The following is a 23,045-nucleotide window of genomic DNA, read 5'->3' as shown; positions in this document are numbered from 1 at the left end:
AACGGAAACTTCATACATGTGTGGATACAAAGACAAAACACTGTGTCCCTAGTAAGCTTCTACTAGACTAGCTCGTTAATCAAAGATGGTTAAGTTTCCTAACCATAGACATGTGTTGTCATTTTATGAACGGGATCACATCATTAGGAGAATGATGTGATGGACAAGACCCATCCATTAGCTTAGCATATTGATCGTTCAGTTTATTGCTACTGCTTTCATGTATGTCAAATACATATTCCTTTGAGAGATCATGCAACTCCCGGATACCGGAGGAATGCCTTGTGTGCTATAAAACGTCACAACGTAACTAGGTGATTATAAAGATGCTCTACAGGTATCTCCGAAGGTGTTTTGTTGGGTTGGCATGAATCGAGATTAGGATTTGCCACTCCGAGTATCGGAGAGGTATCTCTGGGCCCTCTCGGTAATATACATCATAAGCTTGCAAGCAAACGACTAAGGAGTTAGTCATGAGGTGATGTATTACGGAACGAGTAAAGAGATTTGCCGGTAGCGAGATTGAACTAGATATGAAGATACCGATGATCGAATCTCGGACAAGTAACATATTGATTGACAAAGGGAATTACGTATGTTGTCATAACGGTTCGATCGATAAAGATCTTCGTAGAATATGTAGGAGCCAATATGAGCACCCAGGTTCCACTATTGGTTATTGACCGGAGAGGTGTCTCGGTCATGTCTACATAGTTCTCGAACCCGTAGGGTCCGCACGCTTAACATTCGATGACGATTTAGTATTATATGAGTTATGTGATTTGGTGATCGAATATGGTTCGGAGTCCCGGATGAGATCACGGACATGACGAGGAGTCTCGAAATGGTCGAGAGGTAAAGATTGATATATAGGATGATGGTATTCGGACACCGAAAGTGTTCTGGAGGGTATCGGGTACTTATCAGGTCACTGGAAAGGAGTTTCGGCCACCCCCGACGAAGATATGGGCCATATGGGCCAAGTGAGGGAAACACCAGCCCTGGTGCGCCCCTATAGAGGCCAACCCTATGAGGAGGACAAGGAAAGAGGGGAGGGCAATGAAAGTGTGGATTAGGATTCCTACTTCCTTCCCTCTCCCCCTCTTTCCTTCCACCTCGGTTATATATGGTAGGGGGGCGGCTTGGGAGGGACTCCAAGTAGGATTCCTCCTACTTGGGGCGCCCCCCTTGGCTGCTCCCTCTCCCTCCCACCTATATATATGAGGGGGGGGGGGGCTAGAACACACACCAACAATTGTTAGCCGTGTGCGGCACCCCCTTCACTGTTTACGCCTCCGGTCATATCTTCGTAGTGCTTAGGCGAAGCCCTGCACAGATCACTTCACCATCACCGTTACCACGCCGTCGTGCTGACGGAACTCATATACTTCCTCGACAATCTGCTGGATCAATAGTTTGAGGGACGTCATCGAGCTAAACGTGTGTAGAACTCGGAGGTATCGTACGTTCGGTGCTTGATCGGTCGGAACGAGAAGAAGTTCGACTACATCAACCGCATTGTCAAACGCTTCCGCTTTCGGTCTACGAGGGTACGTGGACACGCACTCCCCCTCTCGTTGCTATGCATCTCCTAGATAGATCTTGCATGAGCGTAAGATTTTTTTTAAAAAAAATTGCATGCTACGTTTCCTAACAGATGGGGCATCTATATAAATTTGGCAACATACCTGGTCACAAAGGGAGGAACTAATGAAGCATATCGTTCCCATGCCGGCTAATGTGCTAGATATGGTCAAAAGAATATGTTTTATGAAAATTTTGCAAGTTTGAAGGGGCCTGTTCAAGCAAGAACTTCCCAACGGAGGGGTCTGATGTACTAAGTATTCCCCTCTGCACTAGATGAATCCTTGACTTTTGGGCATGGAGCTTAGAACGCTCGTGGTAATTCACGGTACGCTTACCATATCTCACGTCCCTCGCGCCACTACGAGATGTCGGTCAAGCAGGTGGCTCAACTGCGTGAGCAGGCCAAGGACAGGTGCCAACCAGCCTTCACCAAGTACGATGAAGTTGTTGGTATAAACAACGCGCGGAGCACAATCGACGCTCTCCGGTTAGTAGTTGAGGGTCCATATACTATGTGCCCGCCCTGTTTCTCCGATCATATTGTTGCTCACTCGTTTCTGTGAATTTAAAATTCACAAACTGCGACAAGTACGACGACACTACAGATCTTGCAATGGAATTTTTACTACGTCCTCATTGTCTAAGTATGGACAGGACAGTTCTTTCACTCCCAGTGCATATAATCTATGCTACCAAGCATCCCTGAAAAGCCCTACTCGCATTGATCGCCAACAACCGGGTTGTATCTGCAACAATTGGCTCTTTCGAGTACTCCGGATCAAACACTGCTGCCACAGCCTTACAGAACTTGTACATGAAGTCTAGCCATGTGGGCTCGCTAATTCAGACATACTCATCAATGAAATCACTGGGTACTCTGTATGCAAGCATCCGAATAGCTGTAGTGCATTTTTGATAAGAGGGGAAGCCAATCTTTCCCAGATCATCCTCCTTGCACTCGAAATAGTTATCGTATGCCACCAACCCCTCCCAGATACGGTTGAACACATGTCTAGCCATCCGAAAACGGCGCCGAAATAGATGGTGTTTGAAGAGCGGGTTAAGGGACTCGAAGTATAGTTCTGCCAGAGTAGGCAATGACCCTCTCTTGGTTGCGATTCAACGCTGGAGTATGCCTCGGGATCGAGCCCCTAAACATCGGCCGCTGCCTACTAATATGGTCATGGAGGACCAAAGCAGCAATCGCAATCGCAATCTCCTCGTCATCGAACGAAGAATCATCCGAATCACAAATAAAACTGTGAAAAAAGTACTCGTCGCCGAGTCCATTTGTACCTTGTAGGTAAACCATCGAAAACCTTGCGGGCATTGTGGAAGAAGCCGATCGGTGTAGAGCCTTGCGCCTCTCCGAGAACAGGTGGCGTCCGACGAGCGAGGTAGCCACGCTTGTGTGCTGCCGACAGGGGAGGCGAGGGGGTGGTGGCGTCGACGTCAGGATGCTGCAACAGTGGCGAAAATGGTCCACCAAACGCCGGAGTATGGGGCCGTTGGGGGTGGCGTGCTTCTAGGGGAGGTATGTGAATGCGGGCGTCCGGCCTAGGCATTGAAACTGGGCGGCGGCGACGACGGATGAGGCGACCAGATGTGCTGGCCGTTGATGGGAGGAAGGAGGAATGACCAATATGCCACCGACTGGCGGGCTAGGGGGATGACAAGGGCGGGCGTGGCGCGCGTTCGCTGCGTGTCGGCGCCGACGCAAACGCGCCTAAATTTAGACCTGAAATGAGTCGCGCATGGACAAAAAGATGAATGTTGATACAATTGGGTAGGCGTGTTGGATCGACTTTTATGTCTGTTTTTTGTGTCTGTTTCAACCCAAACGAATATCGGACAGTTGGAGTTGCTCTGCGAGAACGCCGGCCCCGGCGGTTCTACAATCAGTGAGAGCGGGAGTCATTTTACCAGAACGTGAAATTCTCAGGTCAAAAAAAAAAAAAACGTGAAATTCTGCCGGAAACAGACGCCAAATACATGAACCGCAAACTCCCGCCGTTCCCCCACCTCACACTCCGCTTCTCCTCCTCCTCCAGCTCCGCATCGCCTTCCCCGCCGCCGCCTCGCCGCCTCCCACCTCCAGTGCCACTACGCGACCTCCTCGCCCACCGTCTCCCACTTCTGCATTCGCCCGCCCCTCCTCCTCGATCGTCACCGCCGGTGCACCCTCACGCTGACCTCCTCCTCCGTCGCCGCAGGGGAGAGGCTACACCGGAGAGCCTCCACCTCGAGCTCGTGAAGCGAGGGCTCACCCATGACCTCTTCCTCTCAAACCATCTCGTTAACTACTACGCTAAAAGCTCGCGCCTGGCCTGCGCGCGCCAGGTGTTCGACTGTATGCTGGAACGGAACGCCGTTTCCTGGACCTGCCTGGTATCTGGGTACGTGCTGTCAGGGGTCACCGATGAGGCCTTCCGGGTGTTCCGCGCAATGCTGGGGGTCGGTTCCGAGTGCAGCAGGCCCACGTCATTTACCTTCGGGAGCGTGCTCCGGGCGTGCCAGGATGCTGGACCAGACAAGTTGGGATTTGCGGTGCAGGTCCATGGATTGGTATCAAAGACTGTGTATGCATCGAATACAACGGTGTGCAACGCCTTGATCTCGATGTACGGTAATTGCTCTGTTGGTCTGCCCATCCAAGCGCAGCAGGTGTTTGATTCCACGCCAGTCAGGGACATCATCACGTGGAATGCCTTGATGTCTGTCTATGCTAAGAAAGGGCATGTGGTTTCGACATTTACTTTGTTCACGGCAATGTTGCGTGATGACTCAGCAATTGAGTTGAGACCAAACGAGCATACTTTTGGGAGCTTAATCACTGCGACAACTGTGTCCTCCTGCAGCTCAAGAGTGCTTGAGCAAGTGTTCGCAAGGGTGCTCAATTCGGGCAGCTCAGGTGACCTCTATGTGGGGAGTGCTCTTGTTAGTGCATTCGCGAGACATGGCATGCTTGATGAAGCTAAGAACATTTTTCTTAGTTTGAAAGAGAGAAATGCAGTTACCTTGAATGGTTTGATCGTGGGCTTGGTTAAGCAGCACTGCAGTGAAGAAGCAGTGGGGATTTTCATGGGGACTAGGGATTCAGTTGTTGTCAATGCAGACACATATGTTGTGTTGCTCGGTGCAATAGCGGAGTTTTCTGTACCAGAAGATGGGTTGATGAAAGGTACGGAACTCCATGGGCATGTTCTTAGAACTGGACTTATTGATTCGAAAATTGCTATCAGTAATAGTCTGGTTAATATGTACGCCAAATGTGGTTCCATTGATAAAGCCTGTAGAGTTTTCCAGTTGCTTTGTACAAGGGATCGGGTTTCCTGGAACACCATTATCTCAGTTCTTGATCAGAATGGTTACTGTGAAGGTGCAATGATGAAGTACTGCATGATGAGACAAGATTGTATAAGTCCGTCAAACTTTGCAGCAATTAGTGGCTTGAGTTCATGTGCTAGTTTGAGACTTTTGTCTGCAGGCCAGCAAGTACATTGTGATGCTGTAAAGTGGGGACTGGATTTAGGCACCTCTGTTTCAAATGCACTGGTTAAAATGTATGGAGAATGTGGAGCTAGGTTTGAGTGCTGGGAAGTTTTCAACTCTATGGCTGAACATGATGTAGTTTCCTGGAATTCTATCATGGGTGTCATGGCCAATTTGCGAGCACCTATTGCTGAATCGGTAGAAGTTTTCTCCAAAATGATGAGGAGTGGGCTGGCCCCAAATAAAGTTACATTCGTTAACTTATTGGCTACATTGTCGCCATCGTGTGTGCTTGAATTGGGAAAGCAGGTTCATGCTGTGGTGCTAAAGCATGGAGCTATAGAAGATACTGCAGTTGATAATGCTCTAATGTCCTGTTATGCTAAGTCAGGAGACATGGATTCTTGTGAGCAGCTGTTTTCGGAAATTTCTGGCAGAAGGGATGCTGTCTCATGGAATTCAATGATTTCAGGGTACATCTACAATGGCCATTTGCAGGAGGCTATAGACTGTGTTTGGCTTATGATGCACAGTGACCAAGTGATGGATTGCTGCACCTTCTCCATTGTACTGAATGCATGTGCCTCTGTGGCAGCGTTAGAGCGTGGAATGGAAATGCATGCTTTTGGTATTAGGTCACAGCTCGAGTCTGATGTTGTGGTTGAGAGTGCTCTTGTTGATATGTACTCAAAGTGTGGAAAGATAGGCTATGCCTCAAAGGTGTTCACTTCCATGAATCAGAAAAATGAGTTCTCATGGAACTCTATGATTTCTGGTTATGCAAGACATGGTCTTGGAAGAAAAGCTCTGGAGATATTCGAAGAAATGCAGCAAAGTGGAGCAAATCCAGACCATGTCACATTTATCAGTGTTCTATCTGCCTGTAGTCATGCTGGATTGGTAGACAGAGGTGTAGAGTACTTTGAAATGATGGAGGACCATGGTATATTACCTCAGATTGAACATTATTCTTGTGTTATAGACCTTCTTGGTCGAGCTGGCAAGCTCATGAAGATACGAGAATACATCAGAAGAATGCCAATGAAACCAAATACTCTCATATGGAGGACTGTATTAGTTGCTTGTCGACAATCGAAGGACAGGGACAAGATAGATATGGGGCTAGAAGCTTCAAGGATGCTTTTGGAACTAGAACCTCAAAATCCTGTAAACTATGTTCTTGCATCTAACTTTTATGCAGCAACAGGAAGGTGGGAAGATACAGCCAAAACCCGAGCTGCAATGGGGGGAGCAGGAGTGAAAAAAGAGGCTGGTCGTAGTTGGGTAACCCTAGGTGATGGAGTCCATACCTTTATTGCTGGAGATAGATCACATCCGAACACCAAAGAAATATATGAAAAGCTGAGTGTTTTGATTCAGAAGATAAGGAATGCCGGTTATGTTCCAATGACAGAGTTTGCCCTGTATGATCTTGAAGAAGAGAACAAAGAGGAATTGCTAAATTATCATAGTGAAAAGCTTGCAGTTGCCTTTGTTTTGACTCGCTCCTCCTCAGGTGTCCCCATAAGAATCATGAAGAACCTTCGGGTTTGTGGAGATTGTCACACGGCATTTAGATACATATCTCACGCTATTGGCCGACAAATCATTTTAAGGGATGCCATCCGATTCCACCATTTTGAGGATGGAAAGTGTTCTTGTGGGGATTACTGGTAGCTTGTTTATATGGTGGTAACAGTGACAAGCTATTGTTAACCTCTTCGGACTTTGTCGTACCAGACAACCAGGTACATGGTGTTTTTAACTTATCTTGAATTTGAGGTCATTTTTGCTATTCAAAGGTACATGTAATCTGTTGCATTGCCGTGAATTTATGGCCGCCTCCCTATCCCAAGCTGCAAAAAGATCCCTAACCTTGCAAATAGCATATTACTTGACTATAACATGAATACTGACTTAGTTGATGCGGTTTGGTGCTATGTGAAAACTCCTATGCGGCTTAGAATTAGCAATCTGGAAGTTCTGCTTATCTGTAGGCATTCTTCAGTGAGCATCCATGTATAGCATACTCCACGAAGGGTAATATTTTATATTTGTGATGCATCCATAGTCGGTGTGAATAGCTTGTTTTGTTCCAGGCAACCAAGTTCACTTTTTGCACAAACCACCAGTTTATAAGTCTCACTATATCTTCAGTACATCATGGTGTGGACATGATATTATACTCTGGTAATAATATCTTTGATCGCAAAAACAAGAAAATTGATTTGATATATGGTTTTGAAATAGTCACCCAGCTTAGTTAAATATTATGGACCAACTAACTCAACTCACTCAAACTACGTGACTTGTTCTTCGGCCAGAAAGCTAATTTGGGATTGAAACCCTGCAATTATTCTAGATAACCCTTTACCATGTACGTTAGTCAAATATCCATTTTATTACTCTTGAGTAAATTCATGTAGTATTAACAAACAAGAAAGCTGGAAATTGGATTTTACATTCGTCAAAACTGACAGGACAGCACAAATGAAACTCAAGGATATAATAGTGTGCAGGATTGATCTTTCTATACATGAAAGAAGATAGATTATACTTCAGACTTATAGAAATACAGAACAACACCGCCAAACATGAGCCATCAATCCAAATCCACAATCCCAAAATTGGAGAGAAGGATCTTCATTTGCTCAACGAAATCCGAGCCTGTTGCGTACTCTGTTAGCATCCCCACTGCAAACCCAAACATAGCCCATCTGCAGAAGTTTTTATAACCAAAATCACGATGCAGGAACAAGCAATCTTAAAAATTTTAACACAACTTTTAACATTAAATCTGTATCATCCTGCATTTCAACATGCTTGTCATAGTTACTAGCACCTTTTATGTGTCTGTATAACTTGGAAGTACATGAGGGGAAAAGAACATAATAATTTGCAGCAACTTCACCATGATCTCATTCTTGAGTACTCATGAACATGCCCAAGAACTAATTACAAGATCGGTTGTTTGTTGAGGATATGCTGTGTGCTATTTGTTACAAGCTTACACCCTGATTATTGTGGACCATCAATTTGCAATTTAGTACTCCCTCTGTAAAGAACTATAAGAGCGTTTAGATTACTAGGTTAGTAGATATTGCTATTTCACGAACTGATTATTCCGTTTCATCCCCTGATTGCTAGTTAGAAAATCCAACAAATAAAGCATGTAATGCTTAAATTTCATGCAACTTGCATTTACCTTCCATTGGCAATCTCATTCTTGGCCAACCACCCAAAGAAGGGTCCCTGGTTGGTCTCCTCCAGCTTCTTCTTCTTGAAGTATTCCTGTAGCTCCTTGGCCACCTTCCTCTGGTACTCGAACGTCACAACCCCTCCCACCGGTGGCGTCGCAGCGGCAGCCACTGCCGGTTTGGTCTCGGGAGGAGGAGGTGATGGCTGTGCTGGCTTCACTGGGGTCGGTGGCTGGGACAGGCTCGGAGGGGTGGACAGGGCTGGCGTCTTGGGAGGCATAGGCGGGGGCGGCGACAGTGGAGGCGCCGTGGGTCTCCTGGGCCCCTCGGCCTTGGAGCTCCTGATCACGGCGAACGACTTGCATGCCCGGTACGGAGGCGGCGGGGCGATGCGTCCCACCTTCACCTTGATGGAAGGGATGGAAGGTGCCAAAGACATTGCTTGGTTTGAGCTGCCTGGCGTTCTTGATTGTCTCTTGGAAGGCAGGAAGGAACAGAGAGACGGAGGGGAAGAGAGTGAGAGGGAAGGAGGGAACGCGTGGAGAAGGTTTGGACACACACCGGCCTGGCCGTTGTGGATAAGAGTGTGTGGTGCCTACCAAGCCCAGGTCTCTTCCCCTCTCTGGGGGAGGCAAGACGTTGGTGATGCGCGGGAGGCGAAGCGGCAGGTGTTCGATGGCGAGTTGCGGATTACTTTGTGAGGTTTGCAGGGACTCGACATGGGCGCAGCACGTTCAGACATTCCTGCCTCCTTGCCTGCGTGGTGCGATTGTCCCAGTCAGTAGTCCCCAGTGTACTTGTCCGTTGGAGACTTGCGTGCTCGTCTTTTCACTTTTCTGAACGTGAGACTTACATGGATTTTTTTTAACATCGGCATAATATTTTTTTTGAACGGAGGCAAAAAAATTGCCTCATCGATTAATTAAGAAGAAAAGAATTGCCCTGTTAATCTACGGAAAATCGTGCTAAAACTAATACAATCAGACCATAATTGGGTTACTCACCAATCACGTGCAACCCGGCAAACCCTCCTAACACACAATAAATCGTCATGCTTGTACACCACAATTTTGAACCCGTCACAAACATCCCGACAAAAGATAGTGGACCACGCCAAAACCACAATGATGATCCAAACCGTGAGGATGAGCCGAAGAGCCGGGAATCATCCATTAAGCAGCTGTGGGCGCCTTACATATGGCGCCACTCTTCTTGACATGGCATAATATTGACTAAGCAACAACATTGAAAAGAGTCCCTGGATACAATCCAGAACAGAACAAAAACATAAAAACACTAAGATTCTTACAAGCCTTAGCTAACATGTGAGCCACTACATTGAGATGCCGATAAACATTTTTTCCGAGAGTACGCCAAAGGCGTACCTTAGCTTTATAGAAGAGAGAGGAAATATTTACAAGAGATTGTATGGTAGATCATCACAATTCGACGATCCCACCCAACCACTCCATGATCCTAGGCGGACTACTCACAAAAACGTTGGACTCCTACCACTCCCGCTAGTTTCCAGAGCTGTAACTCTTGAAAGACTAAGGTCACCGTCTCGAGCTCATTACAAATAGCACCAGAATGGAAGACTCTGGCATTCCTTTGCTTCCATAATGTCCGGCAGATCAACATGACCAACGCGTCGAAACCCTTCTTGTCCGTAGAACTAACATGCTTGCGCGCATTCATCCACCATGGTTGTAGAAAATCATGGTGTAGAGGGTTCAGGTTGGGATCCACACCCGCTTTGGCAAAGCATCGGCACCAGACTTGTCGCCCGAAGACACATTGGGTCATGAGATGATCCACATTGTCCTCCTCCTGGTCACAAAGAAAGCACGTTGATGACGTGTCTTGCAGTCCATGTCTCAGCCTCCGGTCCGACGTCCATATACGTTTTTGGATAGCCAGCCACATGAAGATTTTGTAGCCCGGGGGGGCCCATTTTTCCATATGGCTGCCGCAGGCTCAAAACTAATTCCACCGACGCATAGCATCCGGTAAGCCGTCGCAGCAGAGTAGTTTCCAGATTCATGCCATGCCCAGATCACCTTGTCCCTATTGGCCGGGTCAATATGGACGTTCACAAGTGCATCCCAGAGCTTTATCAGTTGCAACAGCTCCTCTGTTGATAAGTTCTCCGGCAAGTCCTTGAGCCATGCATGCTGTATCAGACCCGCGCAGGCCAGCCTCGCATTGATGATCCTCGTCTTTATTTTGGCTACCAGATCAGGGGCAATCTCTGCGATCGTGTAGCCGTGCACCCATCTGTCTTTCCAAAACAGGACCCTCGCACCATCTCCGAGCTCCCACTTCACCAGGCTATTGAATGTGTGCTGAACTTGCTTGTCAGATGTGAGATTCAGCCCTTGCCATGGTCTGCTGTCATCCAGCCTTCGTAGCCATTCCCATCGGAGCCGTAGGGCAAGACCATGTTTGTGGAGATCCAGAATGCCCAGGCCACCAAGTTGTTTAGGGCGGCATACTCTCTGCCAAGATATCGCGCACTTTCCTCCACTGACAGCATCCGATCCAGCCCAGAAGAACGCGCGGCAGCCTTGATCCACTTTTTCGATCGCCCATTTCGGCGCCTCTGCCACTATTAGGTGATGCATCGGTCGCGCCCTCATCACTTGTTGCACTAGGATCAACCTACCCGGGCGCGTAACTAGGCCTCTTTGCCACCCTGGTAGGATTTTGAGCGCTCCATCCACCATGCACTGCCATTCCGAGCGCGTCAATTGTTTGATCCCCAGTTGTAAACCCAAGTATTTGCATGGGAAATGATCAATCCTCCAAGGTAGTGCACTCCTAACCACCTCCACATCATTCTCCTCACCTCTGATTAGAATCGCTGATGATTTGGCAAAGTTCACATGCAGTCCCGAAGCCTCTCCAAAGAGCAGTAGCACATTCTTGACAAACTCAATATCTGTCCGGGACGGTCTGATGAACAGCACCACGTCATCAGCGTATAAAGATAACCTCTGGAGGGCCTTGCATCCGTTCAGATTCTCCAAAACTCTGAGCTCATGTGCCTTGCATATAATCTCCGTGAGCGTGTCCATAGCAATAACGAAGAGCAGCGGAGAGATCGAGTCTCCCTGTCTAAGACCACACGCATGCATAAATTTGTCCGTCAGACATCCATTCACAACGATTCTCGAGCTGGCTGTACTGAGCATGGTTGCCAACCAGGCAAGCCATCTCTCCGGAAAACCCTTGGCCCGAAGTACCTCAAAGAGAAAGGGCCAGGATAGGGAATCGAACGCACGAGCTATGTCCAACTTAAGCAACACTCCCTTGGCTCTCCTTTGATGCAGTCGTCTCGCCATTTGCCTGACTAGTAAAAAGTTGTCATGGAGGGTCCTGCCCCGAATGAATGCGGACTGATTGATGCTCACCAGCTCTCCCATTCGTGGGCACACTCTGCTGGCCATCAATTTCGATGCCAGCTTAGGTAAGCAGTGTACCAAGCTAATAGGTCTGAAGTCGTTGACATGACATGCTTCAGCGTTTTTTGGTATGAGAGTGATGAGCGCTTGATTAAGCCTGCCAAATCCATGGCCATTGTTGAGAAACAGCTTGTGGAGCGCCGCCATGACATCAACTTTGATGATATCCCAAGCCATATGGAAGAAAACTCCAATGAAACCGTCCGGTCCCGGGGCACGATCCTTAGGCAATTCCTTGATAACCGCCCAAACTTCCTCCTCCGTGAAAGGGCGATCCAACTCAGATAGGTCAACTTGCCAGATGTTGAGCGCTTCCCAATCCAGCGTGTGATCTCTAGCTTTGCTTTGCCCCAACATCGCTCTGAAGGTTTGGAGGAAGGCCTCCTCCTTCCCCCTTTGGTCCGTGATGACCCTTCCATCAATGACAAGCGCTGGGATGAAATTCTTTGTCTTCCTGCCATTAGCTACTAGGTGGAACAACTTAGTGTTGGCGTCCCCCTCTGAGAGCCAATGTATCCTCGATCTCTGGCATGCAATCGTCCTATCAAGAGAGGCGAGTCCGAGTACCATCTGCTTGAGCGCGCCACGCAGCCACCTCTCACCAGGCGTGAGCAGCCGCACATCCTGCGCGCCGTCCAGTCTGAGAATGACCAGCTTAGCCACCCCCAGCTGCAGCTTTATGTTGCCGACTTTCCTTTGGCTCCACGAAGTTAGCGCGCGGGCCGTGTTCCTCAATAGGACATCTAGCCTATGGAACGGATCCACAATTATCTCATCGCACGTCCATGCATGTTGAACCACCTCCAGGAATCCATCCATCTTCGTCCAGAAAAGTTCGAACCGAAACCTCCTCTTCAGGTCCATGCGCTCCTCCAAGGATAGATAAAGGGGGCAATGATCAGACGAGGCCGTCGACAGTGCTTGCAATAAGCTGTCGGGATGGTCAAGCTCCCAATCAATGGAAACAAGAGCCCTATCAATCTTCATTAGTGTCGGTCTTTCCCTCTCATTGCTCCAGGTATACAAACGCCCATGTAGAAACAGCTCCTTGAGGGCATTGTCATCAACAAATCTCTTAAACCTCCCCATCATCCTACGGTCAAGTAGTGAGTTATTTTTTTCCACCGCATGTAAGATCAAGTTAAAGTCTCCAATCACTAGCCACGGGCCCGGGCAGAGCGATCTCCTCTCGGTCAACTCCTGAAGGAATTGAATCTTCTGGGCGTCCTCTTGAGGCCCATACACAACCGTTAGCCACCATGGGTTACCCTCCTTCGGTGCCACGTAACCGGACAGAGAGAAGGAATCCAGGGCAATATTGCTAATTTGGACACGTGAGGAGTCCCAACACATCACGATCCCTCCTCTAGTCTCGGTAGCCGGGAGGTAAGCAAAACCATCGTAGGATGGCCCTAGGCATTGCACGATGATGTACTGGTCAACATACTCTAGTTTAGATTCCACAATACAAACGATAGCCACACGCAAGGAGCCAACAAACTCCCTCAACGCCTTCTTCCTAACCTGGCTATTTAAGCCCCTCACATTCCAACACACCACATCCAACGGGTTGTACGACATTGGAAACGAAATATCTCCAAAACAGTACAACGACCAACCTACGCAACTGTCATCACCGCGGACTCCATTTGTGCCGCAAGATTGGTGGGTACGGATTTTCCAAAGATCGCCGCAATGGCTTTTAACTGCTGCTCTTGGAGCGGTGAATCGAACACGGACCGAAGTACGCCCAGAGTGTCCTCCGAAATAGCCAAATCCTCTGAAGCCACTCCCAGCGCTTTCAACAGGACCGTTTCTGCCACTGTCGCTTTGGTCTTTCTAGCCCCCACCGAGTTCAGCACCGATCTGGTTTGCGCCTTGGCGTGAAAGGGTCCTGCCCTGGCCGTACACCACGTGCCCCTTCAATTTCCTTGAGCAAAGGTGGGGCCAGTTTCTTGAGTAAGCCAGCGCAGAATGACTTGATGTTTCCCAGGGCTACCAGTTCTTTAGCAGTAACATCCGTCGGTGTTTCCTCCCGATTTGCATGCACCCCACCCACCAGGGCCTGTGCTACGTTGCATGGCGCTGCAACGTACGTGGTCATCTCCATGCATGGTTCCACCGTATCAACCTGGGGTGGTGCGTCCAATGGGCTCTGTCCTCTCTCCGTGGACCCACCTAGCTCCGAAATGGGGGCCCAGCCAGCAGCGTGTGCAGTAGACAGAATCTCCACCGGCCCCAGAGACGATCGGATCAGCTGCGCCGATCCCTGTGTGGTCGAATCCACAGTATCACCCATCTCCACCAACTGTGCGGCCGAAGAGGGGTGTAGAGAATCCCGCAGTTGCACCGTCTGTCCACTCGGGCCTCCTTCCAACGGCCCCATTACCTGGTCCACCACGCATCCCAGCGTCGAGTGGCCGGCTGTGTCCATCGGTCTGTCCTGACCCACCAAAGTCAGCTCGCCCTCTTCAGCGACAGCAAGCGCCGAGCCAATCGCTGGCCGAAACGCCGGATCCAAGGCCCTTGTCCCTTCTGCTACTCCTTCCTGCTCCTCCTTGCTTTTGTCAGCCTGCACCTCAGCCGATAGGCCCAACTGTGCACTCTTGTCAGCCAGCCCCCCGACCGGGACGTCCATACTCATGCTTTTGACCAAAAGCGACTCCCCAGCTGGCGTTTTCTGGATGGCCTGATCCACCAGCTCAGCGTGCACCACCGAACGTCTCTGCAGCCCAATGGCAGTCCGCCCCGTCTCTCCAGCCGCCCGCGGATTGGTCGGCCCGGTCAGAGGAGCCGTCTGAGCCGCCTGGCCCGCATGCGTCATCGGTGGGATCCTCTAGTCAGAAGGGCCCACACGTCCCTCCAACGCCTGCCTGTACGACCGCCCAGCCCCGTCCGCCGTCGGCCCAGCTCCGTGTCGATCCCTCCCGCGTTGGTCGCGAGCTCCACGCGTCCAGGGCTGCACCGACCATTCTCCTCCGGCGAATGAGCCCGGCGAGCTATCCGGCAACCCACTCTGTCCACTGTCACTGTCTGATCTTGAGCTCCATCGCCACAGCTCCGGCGGGGTGAAATCTCTCAGTCTTCCGATATGGATCAGCGTAGGGTATTCCAGGAGCTGCCTGAAAGAAGGACGCCTTGCTGCCGGGCTCGAGCTCACCGGCTCCGGCACCCATAGCTTGCGGCTGACCGGAATATCGTCAGGATCAACGCACCACACTCTCAACTTGAAAAGAGATAAACCTTCACGGTTCTCCGTCTCCGGTGCAAGGCTATCAATCAGACAGGCGCTGTCGAGCAGCTCTGCTGCCGTTTCTCGAGACCACGCATGTGAAGGCACACCTTCAATCAGCACGTCAGCTTGGATCCTCATGCATCGCGCCGTCGCCAGGGCTTGCCGAAGCCATGGTTTGATGTGGAGCTGAACGCCAGACTGCAGAACCAGCGGGCGCTCAAGCGCTTTGTTCCTGAACTCATGCGACGCAAAGACGACAAGGAAGTCCTCCGGGTGAAATTTGTGAACCGAGAAACGATGTCGAGGGATCTCCAGATGCGCCGCGAGTATCATCGACGCGTCAGTGCAGGACACCGCCGGCCTGGCCCCTCCGATGTACACCACCACCGCCAGCTGGAGACGCCTCTCCAAATCCTCCATGCCTTCCGATCTCTGCACGATGCACACCTCCGACGGGGGTGCTGCCACCTGAAGGGGAGGTGACGAGGGGAGGAGGCTGGGCGCAACCGGCGAGAGCGGCGCCCCTGGCGCACTCTGCCTAGGCTCCAACAGCCTCCTCTCCCAGCCATGGTCTGAACGAGGTGCATGTCGCTCCCTTGCTGCCCTTGCGATGACCGCCCTGCGCAACTCCTCCGCCGAGATTGGGCTGCGTGGCCGCGCGCACTGGGAAGAGACGTGCCCCGACAGCCCGCATCGGATGCAAAGTGTCTCCTTTGTGCAGTCTTGACGGCGATGTCCTTCACCGAAACAGCGGAAACAGAGACCATACAGATCTGGCGGAATCTGACGGCGCTCCGAGGAAGAAGACGATCCCGGACGCTCAATCTCCCTCTGGCGGCGCAGCGCCTTGCGGCGGCGCCACATCGCCTTGCGGGACGGCCCTTTCCTCCTCCAGGGGCCAGCCGCCGCCGGCGAAGCGACCTCCACACCAGCGCCTGCGGCCGACGAAGAGCGGGCGGACCCCGGCGAGCCAGAAAGCCCTAGGCCAGAGACAACCGGGCGCTCGCCATGGAAAGGTGCAGAGACCGAAGGCGGGCTCCGCGAGCCAGACGCCATGGGGTGGCCGCCGCGTCCGGGTGGAGCGTGGCGGGAGGAAGGTGGACGCCGGGGCCGGAGTGGCCGCCGGCGGGCTAGAGCGGGGAGCGGGGAGCGGGGGAGCGGGGGAGCGGGGAGCCGATAAACATGCTTGAACTCCATAAAACTGAAGCTGCGAGCCGGTAGAGAAATATCAGCCACCACCGAACCGACAGAAGAATGGTCACGAACTGAAGAGTGAACTCATTAGACAAGCGACAGGCAACCCGAAGGAAAAACAACATCACCAAAACCCTCATCGCGAGCCAGATAAACAGCCTGGCGAAGAGACAGAGCCACCCTGAAACACAAACACAAAGGACCATGAACATCTAGAGTACCCTAAGACAACCATAACACAAGAAGATCTCCGGAGCCCTGTGTCATCATCTCTGAATCTTGAGAGAAGACCCCTGCAACAGAAGGATCTGCAACCAGTCGCAAGCAGGTCATCATTTTCGACCACGGTACAATTGTCGCCACGCTACTTCCTCCTTTCTTGACACCAACGCTGGGAGGGCATGGACATCAATCCGACACACCTGCAACAGCCGTCGCCATCTTTGGCTTTGAGTACCGCGAAAAGTGTCCCTTCCGGAAGGAAGAGAACCCGAGTCATTCGACCGGTCCAGCACCGCGGCCGGGCCATCAGCCCGGACAAAGCAGGATCTCCCACCAGCATCAGCGTAGAGGAAGGAGAAGAAGAACAACAACAAATCATACCAACAAGGAAGAAGAAGGGTCTTCGTCTCCCTGCATCCATCGCCCATCTGAAGACCCAAACGGCCAGTGCCGATGGACCTCCAGCCACCATAGCCCACGACCTCGACGAGATCCGGGGATCCCCAACCCCGCTTGCTCCTAGACGAAGGCAAAAGCCTCACTTGACCACGAACGGAGCCCAAAGAAACTTATTCCAACGCGACACCACCGCAACGGCCTCGGCAGCGTCTTCCTCAACCCTAACCCTACCACACACCCACCTAGCGAACAGACCCGAGGTTCCCCCTCCCTCCAGCCGCCGGAGCGGCTGACGGAGAGGGAGAAGGAACCAGCGGCGTCACTGGCGGCGCGCAAGGGAACCCTCGTCGCCTCCCTTGATCGCCTGTGCGATCCTACTTTTCCGGAAGTAGTTCCGCTGCCAACCCACCCTCGCTTCCTTCATAATGCAAAAAAGCTGGGAATAGTCACTAGTTTAAACAAATGAGTAACGATTCACAATCAAGTGAACACACGCCTTAATTTTTCCAGCAATACGGTTCAACATCTACGAAGGAGGACTACACGGCGAAGGCGGTGATGCATCGTTGTGAGGCTACACGGAAACCCTGACATAAGCTGCGACGTGAGCTGAGATGAGCTCCCCCTCCCCTCCGCCCTCGCCGCTGGCTACTCCGGACGCGGCGGCCACCAACCCCTCCCCTACTCCTGCCACCGCCCTAGGGGCTATGCCGCCCCGCTCCCCTGCGCGTGCTCCGGCATCGCCCGCCGCAAGCCTTGAATGGGGAACGCCCGAAAAGGAGGAGATCCACGGCGAATCCAGTGGTCCGTCGGAGGTGCCGGCGACTCCTCTGACCCCATCATTGTTGAGCCTGAGCCCGAGCTGTCTTCCGCTTGGATCTGGCGCGGAGGACGAGGATGCGGGCCACAGACTGGCGGGCGGCGACGCGGCTCCCCCAACTGAGCGCCCCCGCCTAAAATCCATCGTGGTAAGTGACAACCCTTTGCCCTCTCCGGCCGTCGACGACATTGAAGAAGGATGGGAGATCCATCAATCGCGCAAGAACCGTCGTGCCAGCCAAGATCCATTAAGTGTTAGGCAGAAATCGAGGAGCCAGCTACCTCGCCACGGCCGCAGCCGCGGCTCCTTGGCGGGCAGAGACGCCTTTTTAAGCAGATTCAAGGGACTCTGCTTCCGCTGCCTGAGCCCTCACCACCGTAGAGTCGACTGTAGGAATCCTCTTCGCTGCATAATCTGCAAACGCCAGTGCCATTTCGGCCGAGAGTGCTCCGAGAATCCACGCAACAAGGGAAAGGGCTCGACTGCTGACCCACCGCGCTCCCCACGCAGGCCAGTCCGCGAGCGCCTGACCTTTCCACCCACGCCTGCACCAGCAAGCCAGGCCATGGATTCGGGTGCCCTCATCAACCACGCCCGCCGTCCACGCAACTGAAGGAAATATGCCCTAGAGGCAATAATAAAGTTGTTATTTATATTTCCTTATATCATGATAAATGTTTATTATTCATGCTGGAATTGCATTAGCCGGAAACTTAGTACATGTGTGAATACATAGACAAACAGAGTGTCACTAGTATGCCTCTACTTGACTAGCTCGTTAATCAAAGATGGTTAAGTTTCCTAGCCATAGACATGAGTTGTCATTTGATGAATGGGATCACATCATTAGAGAATGATGTGATTGACTTGACCCATCCGTTAGCTTAGCACTATGATCGTTTAGTTTATTGCTATTGCTTTCTTCATGACTTATACATGTTTCTATGACTATGAGATTATGCAACTCCCGAATACCGAAGAAACACTTAGTGTGCTATCAAACGTCACAACGTAACTGGGTGATTATAAAGATGCTCTACAGGTGTCTCCGATGGTGTTTGTTGAGTTGGCATAGATCGAGATTAGGATTTGTCACTCCGATTGTCGGAGAGGTATCTCTGGGCCCTCTCGGCAATGCACATCACTATAATTCTTGCAAGCAATGTGAATAATGAGTTAGTTACGGAATGATGCATTACGGAACGAGTAAAGAGACTTGCCGGTAACGAGATTGAACTAGGTATGATGATATCGACGATCAAATCTCGGGCAAGTAACATACCGATGACAAAGGGAACAACGTATGTTGTTATGCGGTTTAACTGATAAAGATCTTCGTAGAATATGTAGGAACCAATATGAGCATCCAGGTTCTTCTATTGGTTATTGACTGGAAGTGAGTCTCGGTCATGTCTACATCGTTCTCGAACCCGTAGGGTCCGCACGCTTAACGTTCGATGACGATCGGTATTATGAGTTTATGTGTTTTGATGTATCGAAGGTAGCTCGGAGTCCCGGATGTGATCATAGACATGACGAGGAGTCTCGAAATGGTCAAGACATAAAGATCGATATATTGGAAGGCTATGTTTGGACACCAGAATGGTTCCAGATGAGTTCGGACATTTTCCGGAGTACCCGGAGGTTACCGGAACCCCCCGGGGAGTCAATGGACCTTATTGGGCCTTAGTGGGAGAGAGGAGGAGGTGGCCAGGTTGAGGGTGCGCCCCCCCCAAGCCCAATCCGAATTGGGGTGGGGGGCCGGCCCCCCCTTTCCTTCTCTCCTTCTCCCTCTTCCTTCTTCTCCTTCTCCAACTAGGGAAAGGGGGAAACCTACTCCTACTGGGAGTAGGACTCCCCCTTGGGTGTGCCCTATGAGGGCCGGCCCTCCCCTCCTCCACTCCTTTATATACGGGGGAGGGGGCACCCCATAGACACACAAGTTGACAATTGTCTTAGCCGTGTGCGGTGCCCCCTCCACAGATTTCCACCTTGGTCATATCGTTGTAGTGCTTAGGCGAAGCCCTGCATCGGTAACTTCATCATCACCGTCATCGCGCCATCGTGCTGACGAAACTCTCCCTCGGCCTCACCTGGATCAAGAGTACGAGGGACATCACCGAGCTGAACGTGTGCAGATCGCGGAGGTGCCGTGCGTTCTGTATTTGGATCGATTGGATCGCGAAGACGTTTGACTACATCAACTGCGTTACTAAACGCTTTCGCTTTCGGTCTACGAGGGTACGTGGACACACTTTCCCCGCTCATTGCTATGCATCACCTAGATGGATCTTGCGTGTGCGTAGGAATTTTTTTGAAATTACTGCGTTCCCCAACAGTGGCATCCGAGCCAGGTTTATGCGTAGATGTTATATGCACGAGTAGAACACAAAGAGTTGTGGGCGATAATAGTCATACTGCTTACCTGCATGTCATACTTTGATTCGGCGGTATTGTTGGATGAAGCGGCTCAGACCGACATTACGCGTACGCTTACGCGAGACTGGTTCTACCGACGTGCTTCGCACACAGGTGGCTAGTGGGTGTCTGTTTCTCCAACTTTAGTTGAATCAAGTGTGACTACGCCCGGTCCTTGTTGAAGGTTAAAACAACAAACTTGACGAAAAATCGTTGTGGTTTTGATGCGTAGGTAAGAACGGTTCTTGTTAAGCCCGTAGCAGCCACGTAAAACTTGCAACAACAAAGTAGAGGACGTCTAACTTGTTTTTGCAGGGCATGTTGTGATGTGATATGGTCAAGACGTGATTATATAAATTGTTGTATGAGATGATCATGTTTTATAACACAATTATCGACAACTGGCAGGAGCCATATGGTTGTCACTTTATTGTATGAAATGCAATCGCCATGTAATTGCTTTACTTTATCACTAAGCAGTAGCGACAGTCGTAGAAGCAATAGTTGGTGAGATGACAATGATGCTTCGATGGAGATCAAGGTGTCAAGCTGGTGACAATGGTGATCATGACGGTGCTTTGGAGATGGAGATCAAAGGCACAAGATGATGATGGCCATATCATATCTCTTATATTGATTGCATGTGATGTTTATCCTTTATGCATCTTATTTTGCTTAGTACGACGATAGCATTATAAGATGATCTCTCACTAATTTCAAGGTATAAGTGTTGTCCCTGAGTATGCACTATTGCTACAGTTTGTCATGCCGAGACACCACGTGATGATCGGGTGTGATAAGCTCTATGTTCACATACAACGGGTGCAAGCCAGTTTTGCACACGCAGAATACTCGGGTTAAACTTGATGAGCCTAGCATATACAGATATGGCCTCAAAACACTGAGACCGAAAGGTCGAGCGTGAATCATATAGTAGATATGATCAACATAGTGATGTTCACCATTGAAAACTACTCCATCTCACGTGATGATCAGACATGGTTTAGTTGATATGGTTCACGTGATCACTTAGATGATTAGAGGGATGTCTATCTAAGTGGAAGTTCTTGAAGAAACTCCATTCTGATGGGCTTTTTGAATCACTTGATGCTTGCGAACCATGCCTCATGGGCAAGATGACTAAGACTCCGCTCTCCGGAACAATGGAGCGAGCAACAGACTTGTTGGAAATAATACATACTGATGTATGCAGTCCGATGAGTGTTGATGCTCGTGGCGGGTATCGTTATTTTCTGACCTTCACAGATGATTTGAGTAGATATGGGTATATCTACTTGATGAAACATAATACTGAAACATTTGAAAAGTTCAAAGAATTTTAGAGTGAAGTGGAAAATCATCGTAACAAGAAAATAAAGTTTCTACGATCTGATCGTGGAGGAGAATATTTGAGTTACGAGTTTGGTCTTCATTTAAAACAATGCAGAATAGTTTCGCAACTCACGCCACCCGGAACACCACAGCGTAATGGTGTGTCTGAATGTCGTAATCGTACTTTATTAGATATGGCGCGATCTATGATGTCTTTTACTGATTTACCGCTATCATTTCGGGGTTATGCTTTAGAGACGGCTGCATTCACGTTAAATAGGGCATCATCTAAATCCGTTGAGAGGACACCATATGAACTGTGGTTTTGCAACAAACCCAAGTTATCGTTTCTTAAAGTTTGGGGCTGCGATGCTTATGTGAAAAAGCTTCAACCTGATAAGCTCGAACCCAAATCGGAGAAATGTGTCTTCATAGGATACCCAAAGGGGACTGTTGGGTACACCTTCTATCATAGATCCGAAGGCAAGATATTCGTTGCTAAGAATGGATCCCTTCTAGAGAAGGAGTTTCTCTCGAAAGAAGTGATTGGGAGGAAAGTAGAACTTGATGAGGTAATTGTACCTGCTCCATCATTGGAAAGTAGGAGACTGAAGGAAATATGCCCTAGAGGCAATAATAAAGTTGTTATTTATATTTCCTTATATCATGATAAATGTTTATTATTCATGCTGGAATTGTATTAACCAGAAACTTAGTACATGTGTGAATACATAGACAAACAGAGTGTCACTAGTATGCCTCTACTTGACTAGCTTGTTAATCAAAGATGGTTAAGTTTCCTTGCCATAGACATGAGTTGTCATTTGATGAGCGGGATCACATCATTAGAGAATGATGTGATTGACTTGACCCATCCGTTAGCTTAGCACTACGATCGTTTAGTTTATTGCTATTGCTTTCTTCATAACTTATACATGTTCCTATGACTATGAGATTATGCAACTCCCGAATACCGGAGGAACACTTAGTGTGCTATCAAATGTCACAACATAACTGGGTGATTATAAAGATGCTCTACAGGTGTCTCCGATGGTGTTTGTTGAGTTGGCATAGATCGAGATTAGGATTTGTCACTCCGATTGTCAGATAGGTATCTTTGGGCCCTCTCGGTAATGCACATCACTATAAGCCTTGGAAGCAATGTGACTAGTGAGTTAGTTATGGAATGATGCATTACGGAACGATTAAAGAGACTTGCCGGTAACGAGATTGAACTAGGTGTGATGATACCGACGGTCAAATCTCGGGCAAGTAACATACGGATGACAAAGGGAACAACGTTTCTTGTTATGCGGTTTGACCGATAAAGATCTTCGTAGAATATGTAGGAACCAATATGAGCATCTAGGTTCCACTATTGGTTATTGACCGGAAGTGAGTCTCGGGTATGTCTACATAGTTTTCGAACCCGTAGGGTCCGCACGCTTAACGTTCGATGACGATCGGTATTATGAGATTATGTGTTTTGATGTACCGAAGGTAGTTCGGAGTCCTGGATGTGATCACGGACATGACAAGGAGTCTCGAAATGGTTGAGACATAAAGATCGATATATTGGAAGGCTATGTTTGGACACCGGAAATGGTTCCGGATGAGTTCGGGCATTTTCCGGAGTACCGGGAGGTTACCGGAACCCCCCGGGGAGTAAATGGGCCTTATTGAAC

The 23,045-nt window shown here is 49.7% G+C and overlaps 2 protein-coding genes across 2 annotated transcripts; one reads left to right on the top strand and one right to left on the bottom strand.

The window, feature by feature from the left end:
- The first annotated feature begins 3,532 nt into the window (after nucleotides 1-3,532).
- LOC123070028 (putative pentatricopeptide repeat-containing protein At5g09950) lies at nucleotides 3,533-6,874 on the top strand. Its single transcript, XM_044493034.1, has one exon. It carries the CDS (start codon nucleotides 3,580-3,582, stop codon nucleotides 6,754-6,756), a length of 3,177 nt encoding a protein of 1,058 aa, XP_044348969.1. The 5' UTR covers nucleotides 3,533-3,579; the 3' UTR covers nucleotides 6,757-6,874.
- Nucleotides 6,875-7,461: 587 nt separating this feature from the next.
- LOC123070029 (light-harvesting complex-like protein OHP2, chloroplastic) lies at nucleotides 7,462-8,960 on the bottom strand. The gene is made up of 2 exons (XM_044493035.1): nucleotides 8,285-8,960; nucleotides 7,462-7,796 (listed from the first exon to the last, which is right to left on the bottom strand). The coding sequence occupies exons 1-2, from the start codon at nucleotides 8,713-8,715 to the stop codon at nucleotides 7,682-7,684; spliced, it is 546 nt and encodes a 181-aa protein (XP_044348970.1). The 5' UTR covers nucleotides 8,716-8,960; the 3' UTR covers nucleotides 7,462-7,681.
- Nucleotides 8,961-23,045: the final 14,085 nt, after the last annotated feature.

The sequence above is a fragment of the Triticum aestivum genome, chromosome 3B, assembly GCF_018294505.1.
Source record: "Triticum aestivum cultivar Chinese Spring chromosome 3B, IWGSC CS RefSeq v2.1, whole genome shotgun sequence".
NCBI classification, from domain to species: Eukaryota; Viridiplantae; Streptophyta; class Magnoliopsida; order Poales; family Poaceae; genus Triticum; species Triticum aestivum.
This window is presented reverse-complemented; position numbering and strand designations above follow the sequence as displayed.

Coding starts and splice junctions, on each gene's coding strand:
- LOC123070029 (XM_044493035.1), bottom strand. CDS start 8,715: ATGTCTTTGGCACCTTCCATCCCTTCCATCAAGGTGAAGGTGGGACGC. Junction 7,797..8,284: donor AATGAGATTGCCAATGGAAG/GTAAATGCAAGT, acceptor AAACTTCTGCAG/ATGGGCTATGTTTGGGTTTG.
- LOC123070028 (XM_044493034.1), top strand. CDS start 3,580: ATGAACCGCAAACTCCCGCCGTTCCCCCACCTCACACTCCGCTTCTCC.